The sequence below is a fragment of the Euwallacea similis genome, chromosome 11 (genome assembly GCF_039881205.1).
Source record: "Euwallacea similis isolate ESF13 chromosome 11, ESF131.1, whole genome shotgun sequence".
In the NCBI taxonomy this organism is placed as follows: Eukaryota; Metazoa; Arthropoda; class Insecta; order Coleoptera; family Curculionidae; genus Euwallacea; species Euwallacea similis.
Genome location: NC_089619.1, coordinates 5,202,519 through 5,218,953, shown reverse-complemented (window position 1 = coordinate 5,218,953; position 16,435 = coordinate 5,202,519). Strand labels below are relative to the sequence as shown.

Here is a 16,435-nt window from a genome sequence, read left to right as displayed (position 1 = left end):
GATCTGAGGATTATAATAGAGGATAGCAATACTGAGAAGGGTTAATAATACTGAGAGAAAGGCAATATATAATATGTTTATGAAAGATTTATTACTGTTACATTATACATAATTCAACAAAAATTTTAAATTACTGTGATGATTAGTGTTACTTCGAATTTTGTAAATCTCCTTCGCCATTGTCCAGAATCAATTAAGAGTCTTTTCTTGACAATGGCGAATAGCACTTCCTTTGAGTTAATCTAATATCGAAATTACGTGTTTTACTGCGCCCTCTGTATCTTGCAATTTCTAGGATTCCCATTGAGGACATTGTATATTGGGACATCTCTTTTCCTCTTTTATTTTTCCAGTTTTGTCGTCTTCGTGCAATTTTCTAATATGATTAATGGATAAATGGAATACTCGTCGAAGGAAGTAGGCGAGCCTTACTAGCTTCCTTCCTTCGACTAATAGTCATGCAACTGATTACGAAAAAAACCCATTCATGCGGATATTCACAAGTTAATTGTCGCTCATTAAGACTGGAATCGTAATTGCATGTAATTGGGACCGAATATAATTGTTTCTGAACGCATAAAATGGTACCAAAACCTAACTTTTTCAAAAATTTATTGCCATTATATAAAAAAATAAAAAATAACGAATTTATCCAGTTACTATGTGAATGTTAAACACTCAAGAAAGTCAATGAAAACGGAATGAAACGTGACCGATTAACTTCCTTAAATCTCGGTTTGTGCAGAGTTCTTGCGCATCGCTAGCAAAGGTATAACAGTACCATTGTGCCCATTCACCCCATTCGCCCCGTTGCTATCCACCGTAGGGAAGTTGGTCGACCTAGTGTTATAAAAGTTCAAATTCCTCTGGAAGCTTCTTTTCATCGATTGGTGCACTTCGTGGTTGGCGAAGCAAAAAAGAGTGGCACAGCACAACCCCTGGAAAAGTGATTGTTTTAATATACCGTGGAAATTTGTTATTCGTCCTAGCGATATCTTTTGGAAAGGTTAAACAGTTAAAATAATTTAACTAGATGGAGCTGCAAATTGAAGTTGCGGTTTGGTTCCCTCCAGTGAAAAATTTAAGGGAGAATTACATTTCTCTTAAATCTCCAATGTAATGATCTCCAAATAAAATTAGAAAATATAATTTTGTTAGAAATAAGTTCAAAGGTTTCTTGCAAATAAGACACCTACGCCAATAAATTTCGTTACTTAATATTCGAGGAAACATGAGTGTTTGTATTAATTACTGGAGGTTTTATTGCACATTTTGCACCGATTTTAGTAATATCAATGCCCTTCATTGCAGTACACGAAGGAAATACTGAAATTCAAAAAAATCCAACGTTTAGTTTAATATCAGTGACGGCACAATTTCTTTTTTTTATGAACAAACGTATAAATTGAGAAAAAAAGTTCTATGCCAATGTAATTGAAGCTCACGCTTAAACAAGATGTAGGAGTATTTGACAAAAAATACCCAGCTTTGCATGAAAACTCTAGTGGGGCAACCAAGTATTTTGCGCCTAACGTTCAAACGCCCTTTTAAAAATATTCCGAATCACGAGAACTTACCTGATAGGCGATTATGATCATTCTGAAGTACTGATAAGTAGGATACAGAGGATGCAGTGAATCTGGCTTCACGGGAATCAAAATTAACTGAAGCCCAAATAGAGGGGTGAGAATGAAGGCGGCCCTTACAGCCTTTCTGACGCTATCAGGAGCCGGGTTCTGCGAACTTGGGTTCCTTATAGTCAGGAGAACTCGTAGGATGTCGATCAAAAACACTGTAAAAATAAACAAGTTCAACATCGCTTTCGCCACTTAAAAAGTTCTATAGATCTATAATCACTAGTCAAATAAGAAATATTGCCCGGTATACACAAATAAACATATCAATTAGCGTGATTAGAGGTTTCTAAAGGCTCATTTGCAGCCGGAGATTGGTAAACTGTTCTATAAATAGTTCTGGATGGGAAACATATGTTAAGGAAATTATATGTGGAATATCCGATAAAGGACCCTTGACCTCAGATGAAACGCACCGTTCTTATATTACTCTCCCTAGGGATACAAAAACCGCTAGGATTAAGAGATAAGTGGTATTAAATTTCCATTTTCCGGATTACGCCACATAATCTACATTCTCGACACTTAATCCGTCGACAATAATAAGAAAATATTTAGATAATTACATTTTTTTTGTAACTCACCCATAGAACAGCCCAAGCTGAGGGTTACAGGTACACTGATAAACCAGGTACTAAACGAATCTTCTTGCATGAGGCATCTCTCCGTGTCTTTGCTGTGAAACACTCGTACCATATTGTGGACGAGTACTATGAGCAAAGGCACCCCCCATCCGAGGACATAGAACCACTTCATGGTCTTTTCCTCATTCAAAAAGACCAGTTCTAGGGCTATATAAAGATGTAGAGCCTCACAGAACATCCAGATATAGTTGGCGACCATAAAGTACTCTTTGGCTACATGTAGAAACTTGCACCAGAACTGCAAGACTGTTGGGAGTAAACTTACTTTTGTATTGATCTTGAATACTCACTGGGTTTTCTGTGGTGACTGCTACCTCGGTCACTATCTCTGTGTACCATATAATGGACAATACATTATTCGCCAAGAAAGAGCTGAATAGCTGAACATGAATTTTAATTCTGGTGCACCTTAAAGTTCTGAATGACAGGAATATTACCAAGGAGACAAAAAGAGCTACGGATGATATGGAGTATCCTATAATGTTCAAAAAGTTGATACACCTGTGAAACTACTGAAAGATCTGGGTGATGTTGAAGACGTAAGGACTGAAATACCTCGAGAATCTCGTCGGAAGTCTTAGTGCAATGCTGATAATTAGTCCAAGTGATGTTTTCAGCATTAGTGAACCAGGAACCATTCGGCCAGCACTCTTTAAAGGCGAAATGATTTCCCATGGTATTGGGACAGGATTGATTGACTGTAGTTCCTGGTGCTGTGTCTCTCCAACACAAAACTCCATCGTAAATTTCAGGGCAGTACCCTGGAAAAACAACGTGTTGTACATAACCGAATGAACGAAAAAACCCTTAAGGTTCAATATATCGAAAATTCTGGCACTACAACTGCAAGATGGTGTCTCTTAGTAAAGCTATCAGGATCGTGAATTTTTGGTACTTAACTTACCTGAAGGGGTGTCAGTTAAATTACCGCACACGCCCAATAAGCCCTTTTCGGTGACTTTGCCCATCATCGACCCTACGTGATTGGGTGTGGTTGCTAATTGACCCTTCTTTAATTACTGTTTGTAAATGGAAATTGCGATGGGCACGAGAAGACTAAAATATGTAATCAGCGGTGTTTCGCGTCGATTAACTTCATCAAACCTAAAAGATAAGGTTTTTGATTGTTTGGATTACATTTTAAGGTTTTCAATAGGCGGTTTATGGATTAGTACCCTAAAAACAAGACGTTTAGATTTGCATTACTTTAAAACCGGAAATCAAGGCGTGGGTTAGTAAGGATCTGCGCCAGTGTGTTAGATTGTACACCTCTGTATTGTTTGTAACTGGCTTCGACAGGGGTAAGTGCGGTCTTCGAGTATACAGAAAAAATGCGTTTTAAATTTCTTATTAAGGGGAAAAAATGTAAATTTACCATCAAAGTGCGCGTCTCTGTTTTATGACCAATTAGACTGCAGTTTATTGTGATAATAAGAAATAGTTAAAATTGTGAATTCGTTGGCGGATCTCCACTCTTCCGTAGTTTAATAAACTTCCTTCAAATTTCGTAATTAGACGCAAAGAAATTGAGACGGAACGCTGTGCCCTGTACGTCACTGTTTTTAAAACAAAATCGTCATCGCCTAGAGAATCTTAGGAAACATTATTATAAAAATGGAAATCAGCAGAAATAAGTGTATGGAATGGGAGTACGTAAAACATGTAAAATACGTTATGTTTATTTGTCACTTCTCAGCGATTCAGGCGAGGAATTCCACAGTATTTCACATATCTTACGTACTCACATTCCATACACTTTATTTCCGTTAAATATTATTTTTATCTTTTTTTTTTATTTGTGGGTTACTATGAGATCTGCAAATTATAATGCAATCATTGGCGTAGCATCATTTAATCGTGCTTTTTTCCAAAATACAGTTTTAAAAAAATGCAATAAACCTGAAATCCGATGTGAAGTATACGCCAATATCTTAAACATTAAAATTAAAAACTACTCTATCGCTATTTTTCTTTGATTGATGGGTCTTAGTGAAATGTCTAAAGAAACCTGAATGATGTGGAGAGTCTCTTGAACATTAAAATACTTGTAATTTTGGAAAATTTTGAAATCAATTGTCACGTGTTCTTTAAATAAATTCCTGTATCTTGGTGAAGCATCTGAGAAACTCATTCGACATGATTTCTTAAGAATTTGAAGAGTACATTATTTTCGGAAGTTCATAGACATCGTTAACGCAATACACCACGCTCATTTCAAACTCATAGGAAAAGGATTTCTTTCCGCCTTTCCAGACTCCCTAACATCGTACGAGCACATGTAACACTCTGGATATTAACTACCTATATTCCAGACTTCAGAGCCCTATTTCTGTATGCCCACTTTCGAATATATCGAGTTTAATAAGTTCTTTTTGAGTGTGATCAATTACATATTATATGCCTGGTACGTAAATTCGTTCTTTTGAGAGCTGTGTACGCAGATATATTAGTATTATTTTTAGATTTGTTTATATGGAGCATTCACACAAATTCATAAGATTTTGTACAAAAATAAACGTTCTCGAATGAGTTATTATTTAAACATTAATGTTTATATCTGTCCCTCAAATCTTCTTAAAGCTCCGATGCAAACACTCCCTCTTAAACGTGCAAAAACTCACATCAACAGTTCACTTTCCACTCCTGGCAGCACAAGGAAAAAACTGGTTTTCTGGCACAAACAAATATGGAAACAGGAAGAATTTTCGTGCAATAAGCCACTTTCCACAGAACTGAAATGTTGCCCAATTTTAGCTGATATTGACTGAAGTAAGATTAGCAGCAATTGAACTGTTTAATTAATTATTGCAAGAGCAAATACGAGACTCGCCAGTTCTATTTGCTGATTGCTTTATTATGCCGTCCATATTTGGCACCTGTTAATCCAGGAATCTCGTTAAAAGCTCCAGAATCAAGTATATTGACTCGATTTCTAATCTCGGAAACCCTGGATGCTTAGTCTGGATAAGTAAGATTTTCGCTTCAAAAGGAGACATTTTTTACTGACATTGTAAATTATAATTCCGCCCTTCCCGGACAATTTATATCGGTAATGAGGGGGGAAATCAGGCACTTCTAGACGGCACTTTCATGGGAGAACGGAGTAGTATTGTAACAAGGCAATTACGGGCAATTAAGCAAGGGCAATTATGCAAACACTATCACAATTCTCTCACCTCAGCTGTGGCGATTTATTCTCGACTCACCTCATCAATCTTAAGCTAATCCTCAAGGCACACTTCAACATGCGTCTCGCGACATTGTTCCTCCTTCTCAACCAAGAAAACGACTATCAGTGTCTAAGATTATCAATGATAAACCCGTTGAGCAATCGGTCTAATTTGTTGTTCGATATTTATTCATTAGGCCCTCAAAACTTCAGTCATCCACAACGCACCGTTGTTTATATTAACCGCGAACGGGCGAGCTTTCGCCAATTACTACCACTGTATCCTGGTCTGGAACTACTTTAAATGAGCTTTCCTGGATATGTGCCATCAGTTAACCTAAACAAAGCTGCATGGTTCAAACTTGCACCGGATTTTCTGAGCAGTTCATCCACGAAAATGCCGAATTAAAATTGAATGGAAGTTCTCGAATCTCATGTAGGATGTAGGTATAAGAATTAAGACGATTTAATCAGGTTTGTGTTTGATAAATTGGACCGATATCTTTCTAGATAAGACGATTACGCGAATCAATTCTTTAAATATTGTTTTAGACAACATAAATTTCTCAATATCGTTTAATAACTCGGGAAGTACTTAATGTTGTTTTGATAGAAGTGTAAAGGTATTTAGCCAATTTAATACTGTTTGTACCATTTGCGTTCGTCACTATGTAGCAAGTCAAAATTGGCGAAAATACCAAATCTCCCAAAATGTGTAATTTTGTTATTATTGCAAAGGATCATACAAAACTGATATTTAGTCCGATGCAGGCGTGTGAAAAATCGAAACATCGGATTTCAAGCGTCACATCGTCACGTTTCAGAAGAGGAAAATTTGCGCTGACGAAGTTTTGGATTATCTCGCCGAATAAACTAAGAAAAAAAATTTTGCGTCAAAAATAAATTTTACATAAAACTAAAGGTTATCCGAATTTTTGCGGTATATTCACGAACATAAAATTTCACAACTTTGCCCCAATTTAACCGACCCCGTATCTTTTAGCGTTGCTGACATTCTTGGTGATGTCATTGGAAGTTCTTTTATAGCAAACTCAAAAAATGACCCTAAAATCGAATTTTCAAAATTCAATTTTGAAAATTCACTATAACTTGAAATTTCATCCGAGCTTATTCCTCTTTTGGAAGAATAATCGGTCGTATATCTTTGAGAAATTTTTCAGATTTTTGTGGTTCAAATTGCAAAGATGCACGTCAAAAATGTAGAGAAATCTTCATATTTTTTTTCACTTTAGCTCAGGAGTTTTCCACAGTTTTTGCTTCTGCACCTACACGATTCACTTAAGTACACGAGAGGTAACCCAAAGTATGCCCTTTTCAGACACGTTCTTCTAGACCTGTTTCAGATTTAAATACTGAAAATATTCGATAAGGGAAGGACTTCGCATAGAAAAAATTAATGGAATTTTCGGCACTTTATATCTTTTTCTTATTAATAATAGAAATATTCTTTATCTACACTCATTCCCTGAATGTCCTTTGGTCCCACAACAACACACTCGAACCAAATAAAACACAATGACAAACAGACAAATATCCTGTGTATTTTTACATCAAACACCGATAGAATTACAGCTATATTTATACATAGTAATATAAACCTATATTACCTTTTCTCAGTATTATCATTATCACCCTCAAATACCACTTTCTTAGCTGCCTTTTGAATACAAAAATAAATACAAAATACCCCTAAACTATGTATTATAGACTTTCTGCAGTATTAATAAAAGTTCTAGACTCTCCCTGGAAATGCCCACAAACGAGTAAACATTAATAAAGTTAAGTTCCCTTATGTTGTACAAGATCTAAGCATTAGTTTCCCCTACACCCAGAAACCAAGTATCCAGGAAAATGGCTTAATAAGAGATACACTGCAGTAGTCTTTGCTTTATTATTACCCTACTACATTTAGACACTGAAAATTAACTTAATTTCCTACTAATACTACTGGAATGGGTTGGTGTAGTCAACTCTCTTGAATTCTGAAATAACCAAAGACGGTAAATAAGTATGGCGTTCGGCTGCCGCTGAATGAGGGTATACAGAGTGTCCCAACTTTTAGGGATTAAACTTGAACCACGAGTCTATGTAGAAAAATAATCATAGTTTGCTATATAGGTTATATCTCAAAAATGTTTCTTAACAAAAATGCAGTGCGTCAAAGTTTCCGTAGAAAATTACAAATTTATTAATTTTTCATAAACCGTTTGATATATTTTATGGCAATATTGTAGACGTTACTCATATCAAACAACTAATTTTTTTAAGTAAAATATAATATTTGATTTCCACAGTAGCGTGCGCACGGGCACTACCTTGAATATATTTAAAGAAAAAAAAACATACAGCACTAACTTTTCTTTTATAGTAGAAAAATTAGAATCGTTTTAATGCATTAACAGTTCATTTTTATAAATTGTTATCTTAAAAAAAAATTGAGGCAATTTCAATTTTTTTAAAAATAAAACAAATAACAAAATTGATAATTAGCAAGTTGTTAAAGTCAAAGAAAATAATTACTGTTTTTTTTCTAACGCCAACTTTTATTTACTTCGTTGATGTGAAAAATGCGTCGAACTCGATGGATAACACTTCAGGCAGTGGCTATAAAATTCAATAATGTTTAACAACTTGTTGGTTATGAATTTTTTAATTCATTTCAACTTTAACGCACTGCATTTCTGTTACGAAACATTTTTAGAATGTAACCTATGTAGCAATCTACGACTATTTTTTATGTAGAAATCGTACTTAAGGTTTGACCCCTAGAAGATGGAACACCCTGTATAAAATTCTCCATTATTATAACCTTCATTTAAATATTCATTAATTAAAGCGAATCCATGACCTCCAATGATATGCCGAAAATTTTCGTGAAACAATGTTTGCCTAATTCCATCAGACGCTTTCCTGTGCTGTGGGGTACATTAATCTTTGAGAAGCAAAGCAAGGCAAATTTTGATTTTCCCTTTATTTCGATCCCTGGCTAAATATTTATTAAAATGAGAACATTTTTAAACTCACTTTTCCTTAGACTTTCACGGAATTTTGTGTGGATTTGCGGCGGATTGAGAGCAAAGGAACGACGTTTCCATTATTGCTTCCACTACCATTGAGCATGAAGATTGCAGCAGCACTGTCGCCAGTCTGACAGTTGCTCCATCTAGTACTCTGCCGCGTCAAGTTCCTCTGAAAGCTCCTTTTGATGGCCTGATGCACGTCATGGTTGGCGAAACAGAACAAAATGGCGCAGCAAAGACCCTGGAGGAAAACTTTTTTATGTCTCAAGTAGTAAGAAAATAGTCTGTCCTTCCCCTCTTGACGGTTTCCCTAATGTTTATTTAGGAGTTTAGTCCGAATGCCGATTTTCCCCGCATCTCTGACCTCAAGGAGGATCCTAATCCCGTTTGATTACGTACAACAATGGTAGGCCTAATGAAAATGGGATAAAGGAAAAAACGATAATTGGGCCAGGAACGTCTTTTTAATCGCCCTCAAATTGATAATATGACGGGGGAGATAACATCTTTGTCTTATCACAATTGCAAGAATTCAAAGCTCCAGTACGTGGTTGTACCTACTTTTCTTACTTACCACGCAATCTCTGAACGCTGACATCTCTGGAATCTCTAAAGCTATTAAAACAACAACTCAATTTTATCGTCTCAACGAGCTCTATACATGTTGTAATATCTCTTCTAAATTCTGAGATACAGACTCACTTGAATGTCCATTTTTATGACTTTGAAGGTACTGTAAAATGAAAATGCCTCCAAGTGGATTTTCATGGTTCCAAACTTCAGGATTGGCGTATCTAGGTTCGATTAGATACGTTAAAAAGTGGAGTATTAAAAGCTTCAGGGCCCAGAGATTTTCACTTTTTTCAATTTTTTTTCCATTTTTTGTTTGAATTTTAATGAAGTTTTACAGCGCTCATTGGCGTATCGTAGTCTTTTAAGGTCAAGGAATTTTCGAAATTTGTAGCCTCCATTACTTGTTTTTTTGCTGTTGCTGACTCAACCATTTTTAGAAATAAATTCTTCCACCTCTCCCCTTTTCGCCCTGTTCAAGTAAAAATTACCTCAGTACACTCCTGCTCTTGCTACACTTTGAGGGTAATTTTTCAAACTACAGGTAACTTTCAGCCCTCAGCACACATTAAATCATCGGCGTATCCCAACCTTTTAAGACCCAACAATTTTAAGCTTTTCTCTCCAATTTCTTGTGTTTTTGATATTTCTTACTTTAAATTTATGTTCTGTACGCCCCCGCTCTTAATCAGTTAAATTGCTTCTGTTTCAAATTACAGAAAAGTCTGTGGCGAATAGAATTAAAGAGAAAAACAACCCTGAAATAATAACTCACCTGGTAAGGAATAATGATGACGCTGGTGTAAACGTAGACATAATACATGGGGTGTCCAGTGTAGGGTCGCACGGGGATCAAGATGAATTGCAGTCCGAAAAGAGGGGTGAGAATGAGGGCCGCCCTAACCGCCCTCCGAATGCCCACGGGGGCGGGATTGGGCGAATTTGGGTGCATTATCGTTAGAATTACTCGGAGAATGTTGACGAGGAAAACTGCAAAGAATGTCCTATTGTGAGGTTGTAACATCTCAAAGCACCTGTACCGTGTAGAAAGGGTTGTTAGATTATCCCAAACAAATATTTGAGCTTCGTGATTCTTGTTTAAGAAAATACTCGTAACAGAAGTTAAAAAACGAAGGGATTTTTGATGATTTGTTAAGGTGTGTTTGCAAAGTTGTTCGATTGAAATGGGCACTTACTAATAGAAAACATCAAAGTTATGGCTATGGGGACGCTGATGAACCAAGATCCGAAAGCGTTTTCGTGCAGCCAGCATCTAGAAATTAAACAACCCTTAAGAAGAAGGATATCGCTTTGTTTGCATCCTTAAAGCACAAGTTTTCTAACTCATAAAAAATTGAAAGGGAACTCGAGCCCAGTTCTGATATTTTTCTTGGGCGTTACAAATTTCCTTTGTGACCTTTGGTACAGCAAAAAAAGAATAAATTTGGCTTTTTTGGTTGACTGATTCATATCTTCCAACTCTTCGTAATGTTTCTTAATGCCCGAATGCTACGTGACAGAAAACCGATTTAATCTTTATTAAAGCACGACCGATGATGGAATAAATACCACATCTCAAAGAGGGAAAATACCATTGTAGGCTGAAAAAACGATATATTCACACATATTCTAGAGTGATCGGCTTTATTCAGAACTGGTGCTATGTTGGTGTAAATGTCCCAATATTTCGAAAATAAAAAATATACATATTACGGCACGGTGTATGTAGGTTTATAGAGCTCCTGAAAATGAGTAATTTAAGCTTTTATTTAGAGCATTTACTCTACTAGTTCTCGAGATACCGGGTCTTAAAGATTGAAAAGTTGAAAATTTTCAGAATTACATATGGAAAGTATTAGTATCTCAGAAACTAAAAGAGCGATTACACTCCGCCTTATATACGCTTAGGTGCTCATGGAATCCATTCAAAACGTGTGTTCTCCCAGTCTTAAATAGAGCAACATTAATCCAACACTTCTATGCACATACTTACAAGTCTGTGTCCCTGTTATAATACATTCTTATCAAGCTGTGCACCAACACTATAAAAAAGGGCAGCCCCCACCCTATCCCATAGAACCATTTAGTGGTGCGTTCCTCTCTCACAAAAACCACCACCAGGGCCAAATGCAGGTGCAGGGCTTCGCAAAACATCCACATGTAGTTGGCCACCATAAAGTACTCTTTAGAGACATGCAGTATCTGACACCAAAACTGCAAACAACTGTCCTGAATTTAATAATTCCCATTTGGTGATACTTACAGGGTTCTGCAAGGGGGTAGCAACCTGAGCCACCACCTTCCTGTACCAAATAATCCAGGTGATGTTGTTGAAGATGAAAGAGAGGAAGAGCTGCACATGGATTTTGATGCGAGTACAGCGCAGTCCTCTGCAATACCATTCATACCTATTTGACTTTCTAAAATCATTTACAGGGTGACTCAAAAGATACCTGAATGAAAAGAAGATGACTAGAGAAACACCCAAGGCCGCCAGCGACACTGAGTAGCCGATGATATATAGGAAATTGATGAAGTTGAAGAACTGAAAATTTAAGTTTATTTGTTCTGACCGTGGTGGATAATTAGTACTGACCTCTAAGGACTCAAAATCAATACACTCAGTATAATCGGACCAGGTTATGTTGTCTTGGTTAACGTACCAAGACCCGTTGTCCAAGCACTCTTTGTAAGCCAGTTTATTGGTGTTAAAACCCTCAAAACGGGGACAGGACTGGTTTGCCTGGGTTCCAGGGGGGGTTGACGGCCAACAAAGGGCGTTGTCGAAGATTTCCGGGCACCACCCTTAAATTGGTATCGTGAAGGGAATTAGGGTCAAATGCGAAAAAAAAAACCTAAAGCGTTAATTCAATTTTGTAACCCCAGTGAGATGCCTCTGGCTTGTGATTTAAAAGGAAATTGGGTTTTGTGGATTTTTTAGGATGTTGTTATAATAAATCTTTAATGGACCCTTAAAAAGGATTCGTCAGATTGTTTTAATTTATAAACCCCCTTTAGAGACATCCCTGGTGGTTGATATTAAATCAAATTGATTTTCAGATTTTTAGAAATTAATTGAGATTTTTACGCAGAGTTTTCAGTGGCGTCCCAAAAAATCTAAAGTTTTTACAAAACCTTCAACGAACAAATCAAGTTTAGCCTTGGTAAGGGTGCCATTAAGGTGTTATTAAAGATCAACGCTCAAAATCGACGTTTTTCAGTAGCGTCCCAAAAAAATGAAAAATTCGCAACCATCACTTACCCTTCGTTGTCTCGTTGGTCTTGCCGCAAAAGGTCACATTAAAATACTCGTGATTGGTCACTGACGTGGTCATCTGCAAAATAAGATAAACTAAATAATTCTATGCCACTGAACCCATTCAATTTTGTACCATTTTTGGTACAACTTTTTTTTGGCATACAAATTAACCTAACGAGAAAAAACTTCCATCAAGGTCATTTCCAGGTTTTTCCTTATTGCCCGATGTTTCCAGCTGTTACTGTCCCTTTACGATCGAAACAAATTAAAGAAAATTATGAGAAAAACGAAGAGAGGTTTATATTAAAAGTCGAATTCCCCCATTCACTGGTCGATTTGTTCAAAGGGAATCACTGAGCTAAAATAGATATGCAAATTTCTCCTTTTTTTTTTGAATGTTTGCTAGCTGGAAAGCATGCGGAAAATTGTGTGTCTAGTGATCTTCGTCCGATCCAATGGAAGTCTGGGATCACAGATAACAAGGTTGTGCTTGTACCTATTTTTAGTTGCAATCACACTCAATGGATTTCAAGAGAGCGCAAACTGAAAATTGTTGAATGTTTACCGGAGATATTCGGCTCTAATTGGCACCTGTGCAATTTATCCTTGACTCTTTATTAGGGAAGGGAAAGCCGGTCATTAGGGCAAACGAGTAAATTAAAACCGAATTGATTTTGGTTGATTGAGTAATGAAAATCAATCAGGAACGACGCCAGTTACATGAGACTTTCGGACGCTCCGGACCGCTTCTAGACAATCCAGAGATAAGTCGAGGGAAAACTTCTTGACGTCGAACTCAATGGCGGAGCTCGCTTCTCAGGGCCGTATCCACATCAAAAGCAATTATTGCTGTTTGCCGAACAAGTACCCTGCAATAAACCGAAGCTGTTAATATTCCGTTACACAAATTAGATAACTAATTCGCGACGTTTTTGCCGATAAAACTCGATTATTATAACAGGCTGACGGCCGATATGAAGCCGACAGTTTGTTCAGGGATCGGCTGACACCGCATTCGACGTCAACAACAAACATTCCTGCAGGGGCACATGTTATTAAAAAATAATAAACCCCGAGCAAATATTACGCGGGAACCCATCAAAAACTATTGCCCTGACGTCAGGAGTTAATCCAGATCGCTGGGAAGTCGGAATGGAAATTTTTTTCCAGATTATTCTTATAAACCTGGATAATAAATGTGCTTTCCAAGGAAGAAAATCGCCCATTAAACTTGCCTTACTGTATTAATTAGTCGAACGGGGCGTGTCTTCTTTAATGACGTTATGCTTTTGACATGGACAAACTTGGATAATATGCTTCAAGGCTTTATGTAGGTAGCTCTCTTTGGAAAATGTCGTTAATCCCCCTTGGAGAACTGCTCCTTGTGCAAAAAATATTATGCTTGTGCTGTAAGCTTTGCACCTTCCAGTCAATGCCTTTAGAATGTTAGATCGCACTTTAAGAGTGATTCTAATGGGGGATGATTAATTTACGCGAGCATTGGGGCGACAATTGAGCCTCCTCTGTGCTCTTTGTTATAAACTTGTAAAGTAACATAGGTAGTCTCGTAATCGGATATGTATAAATCCCCATTATCTCCCAGAGCAAGCCAATTTAACAGTTGTAATTGGAAACTACTTGCCATTAGGAGTATAATTTAGTGTAAATGGAAACAATTCGTGTAACAAGACCTGGAGTTTTAAACTGCGATACACGAAGTGATTTACTGGGTTTTTTTACAAGGGGGTTCGTTTAGTGCAACGCACCCCCTTGTAAAACCCCCCTAACCTGAACTAACCTGAACTAACCTAAACTCGTTTAGTGCAACGCACCCCTCACTGGCAAAATCTAAATTTTGCCCGTGAGATACGATGTTTTCAAGCTCAATTTGCGACAATCAGGAGCGTACTGACTCACATTTGAAAGAGGTATAAACTAAACGAAAACCATCAGGTAATCAAAATTCAAACAAAAATTCAATGCAACTCCCAGATTCTTACAGGTTTGAGCTTCGCCAAGATTCAGTATAAAAGGCGAAATTTTAAACGCCAGAGCTCGGAAATTAGAACCGTACTGGGCGAGCTGCAAAAGGAGTGAAAAGTTAAAATCAAACATCCCAGAAAAAAATTCATTAAAGCCCTCAGAATCAGGTTACGCTACTGAGACAAACACGCGATTAAATGTAAAAAGTTCATGTATAAACAATAAAATGTTCATACCTGATTCTCGGAAATCAGAGGCGCACTAGACTAGTCGAAAATTAATAGAAACTGAGTGGATACCATCCAATATTTAAAATGAGACAAAAATCATTTGAACTGCCAGAGCAGAGCTACTCCACTCATTTATTTATTAAATTACATGTGAAAACCCTCTCTATTTTAACTGAGATTTTCAAATACAAATCTTGTAAAACGAGAGCATACTGGACGAGGGTCAAAAATGGGTACAAGAGACTAAAAATGGGCATTCAAAAGTTAAAATTAAAAAATTATATTACAGCTCCCAAAATCTTCATTTTACTACTGAATTTAAGAAATAAAAGTTTGAAGTCAAATTCTGAAATTTTCAGATTCGATAAAAGGAAATCCGGGGCGCGCTGGGTGAATATAAAAAAAGGTAAAATATTAGTAAAAATTAGACATTGAACAAAAGAAATTCAGAATTCATCATTACAGCTTTCAGAATCGAGCTACGCCATTGACTCAACCATGAAAGTAACTATCACAAGTTCGACTAGAAGTCCTGGCACTTTTAGTTTCGACTGTCGGAAATCAAGGACGTACTTGAGAAGTTTCAAAAAAAGAATGAAAACGTGGGTACAAACAAAATATTGAAAAAAATGTATTACAGTTCTCAGACCTAAACCACGAGACTTTGCTAAATATGATTTTAAACATCAAAAGTTCATCTACATATCCTGAAGATTTCAGGCCCACTGGCCGGAAATCAGAGACGCACTGGGCGATAGTACAGTCAGTAAACATCAAACAGACATTCACTAAACAGAAATTTGTGCAGCCTTCAGATACATGTTACGCCACTGACCCAAATGTGGAATTACATACTAAAAATTTTAGCGATATATATTGAACTTTTTAGGACCATTGACGGAAAAAGGGGGCACTCGCGATCAGAGTTGAAAGGAGTAAAAGATGAATAGAAATTCAACTCTTAGAATCGAGCGACGCCACTGAACAATATCCAGGATTAAATGTTAAAAGTTCATTCTTGTAAATTGACTAATTCCTCTGATTCTCTTAAATCAAAAGCATATCGGGAACATGTTATTAGAACTGATACAAAATGAGTAAAACCCAAAAAAAAAGACGCTTAAAATTAAAAAATACATCTACCTAAATGGAGTTCCGCCACTGAGCCAAACATTAATTTAAACATCAAACTCTCATCTATAAACCATAAGATTTTCAATCAAATGTCTTGGAAATCAGGGGCGTACTGATGGACGAGTTTAAGTATCTAACGCCAGAAACTTTCCAGAAATTAATTTAAACTTTCAGAATAGAACTGCACCACTGAACTAAATACCAGATTAAATTTAATAAATTTGTTATTGAGTACTGACAATCTCAGCCCAAATTTTTGAAAGTCAGGGACGTACTTCTCGCATGGGAAAATGCGCAAGTTTTGATATCAAAAACTTTTACTTTACCTTCTATTAAAAAATGTATAAATCCCTGGACAATTATTTTTCCCGCACTTGAACGAGCATTTCGAGTCTAGAAATCTCTCTTTTCTGAGTTTCGGTGCGTTTTTTCAGCACAAATTTTCATATTTTCAACGAGAAAATCTCCCATAAACCGTTAAAGCCGTGTCACATTCGAGCGTTTATTCGGAACTTTGAACGGAAACTGGCGGCAAAACGTTCTGGCATCGGCTGGCAAACCTGGCAAATGCGCTTTCACTTTCCATTTCCAGACTCCATCAAACTCCCCACTAGTTTCACCTTTATCTTAGTTTCACCACGCATAACGAATATCATGGGGTCTTTAATCCAAGCCAAATGAATTATTCATAACCGTTTTCATATTTCTGGAAACTTTAAAGTTGCATGAACCATCCGGCACGATGTGTGTGTATACTGTAACAGTCACTTG

General features: G+C 36.8%; 2 protein-coding genes across 3 annotated transcripts; both read right to left on the bottom strand.

Annotated features, from left to right (window-relative positions):
• Window positions 1–228: 228 nt before the first annotated feature.
• Window positions 229–5,855, bottom strand: LOC136412266 (calcitonin gene-related peptide type 1 receptor-like). 2 transcript variants are annotated; one of them, XM_066395283.1, is made up of 7 exons: window positions 5,485–5,855; window positions 3,183–3,382; window positions 2,834–3,039; window positions 2,569–2,787; window positions 2,219–2,516; window positions 1,578–1,792; window positions 229–938 (listed from the first exon to the last, which is right to left on the bottom strand). In XM_066395283.1, exons 2-7 carry the CDS (start codon window positions 3,247–3,249, stop codon window positions 726–728), a joined length of 1,218 nt encoding a protein of 405 aa, XP_066251380.1. In that variant the 5' UTR covers window positions 3,250–3,382; window positions 5,485–5,855; the 3' UTR covers window positions 229–725. The 2 variants fall into 2 exon arrangements, with proteins under 2 accessions (XP_066251380.1, XP_066251382.1); XM_066395285.1 differs by having other exon boundaries at window positions 2,569–2,779.
• Window positions 5,856–7,037: 1,182 nt separating this feature from the next.
• Window positions 7,038–16,435, bottom strand: LOC136412181 (calcitonin gene-related peptide type 1 receptor-like). Its single transcript, XM_066395153.1, has 10 exons — window positions 15,991–16,435; window positions 12,321–12,393; window positions 11,655–11,863; window positions 11,512–11,603; window positions 11,322–11,448; window positions 11,052–11,272; window positions 10,255–10,331; window positions 9,834–10,048; window positions 8,493–8,729; window positions 7,038–7,450 (listed from the first exon to the last, which is right to left on the bottom strand). The coding sequence occupies exons 2-9, from the start codon at window positions 12,391–12,393 to the stop codon at window positions 8,499–8,501; spliced, it is 1,245 nt and encodes a 414-aa protein (XP_066251250.1). The 5' UTR covers window positions 15,991–16,435; the 3' UTR covers window positions 7,038–7,450; window positions 8,493–8,498.

What these genes read in the sequence shown, in the direction of transcription:
- LOC136412266 (XM_066395283.1), bottom strand. Translation starts at nt 3,249, where the DNA reads ATGATGGGCAAAGTCACCGAAAAGGGCTTATTGGGCGTGTGCGGTAAT. An exon ending in CAGCTTGGGCTGTTCTATGG is followed by an intron (nt 1,793 to 2,218) that starts GTGAGTTACAAA and finishes TTATTTTTACAG; the next exon opens with TGTTTTTGATCGACATCCTA. An exon ending in TGATCATAATCGCCTATCAG is followed by an intron (nt 939 to 1,577) that starts GTAAGTTCTCGT and finishes TCACTTTTCCAG; the next exon opens with GGGTTGTGCTGTGCCACTCT.
- LOC136412181 (XM_066395153.1), bottom strand. Translation starts at nt 12,393, where the DNA reads ATGACCACGTCAGTGACCAATCACGAGTATTTTAATGTGACCTTTTGC. An exon ending in GACCAACGAGACAACGAAGG is followed by an intron (nt 11,864 to 12,320) that starts GTAAGTGATGGT and finishes TACCAATTTAAG; the next exon opens with GGTGGTGCCCGGAAATCTTC. An exon ending in AACTTTGATGTTTTCTATTA is followed by an intron (nt 10,049 to 10,254) that starts GTAAGTGCCCAT and finishes CATTCTTTGCAG; the next exon opens with TTTTCCTCGTCAACATTCTC.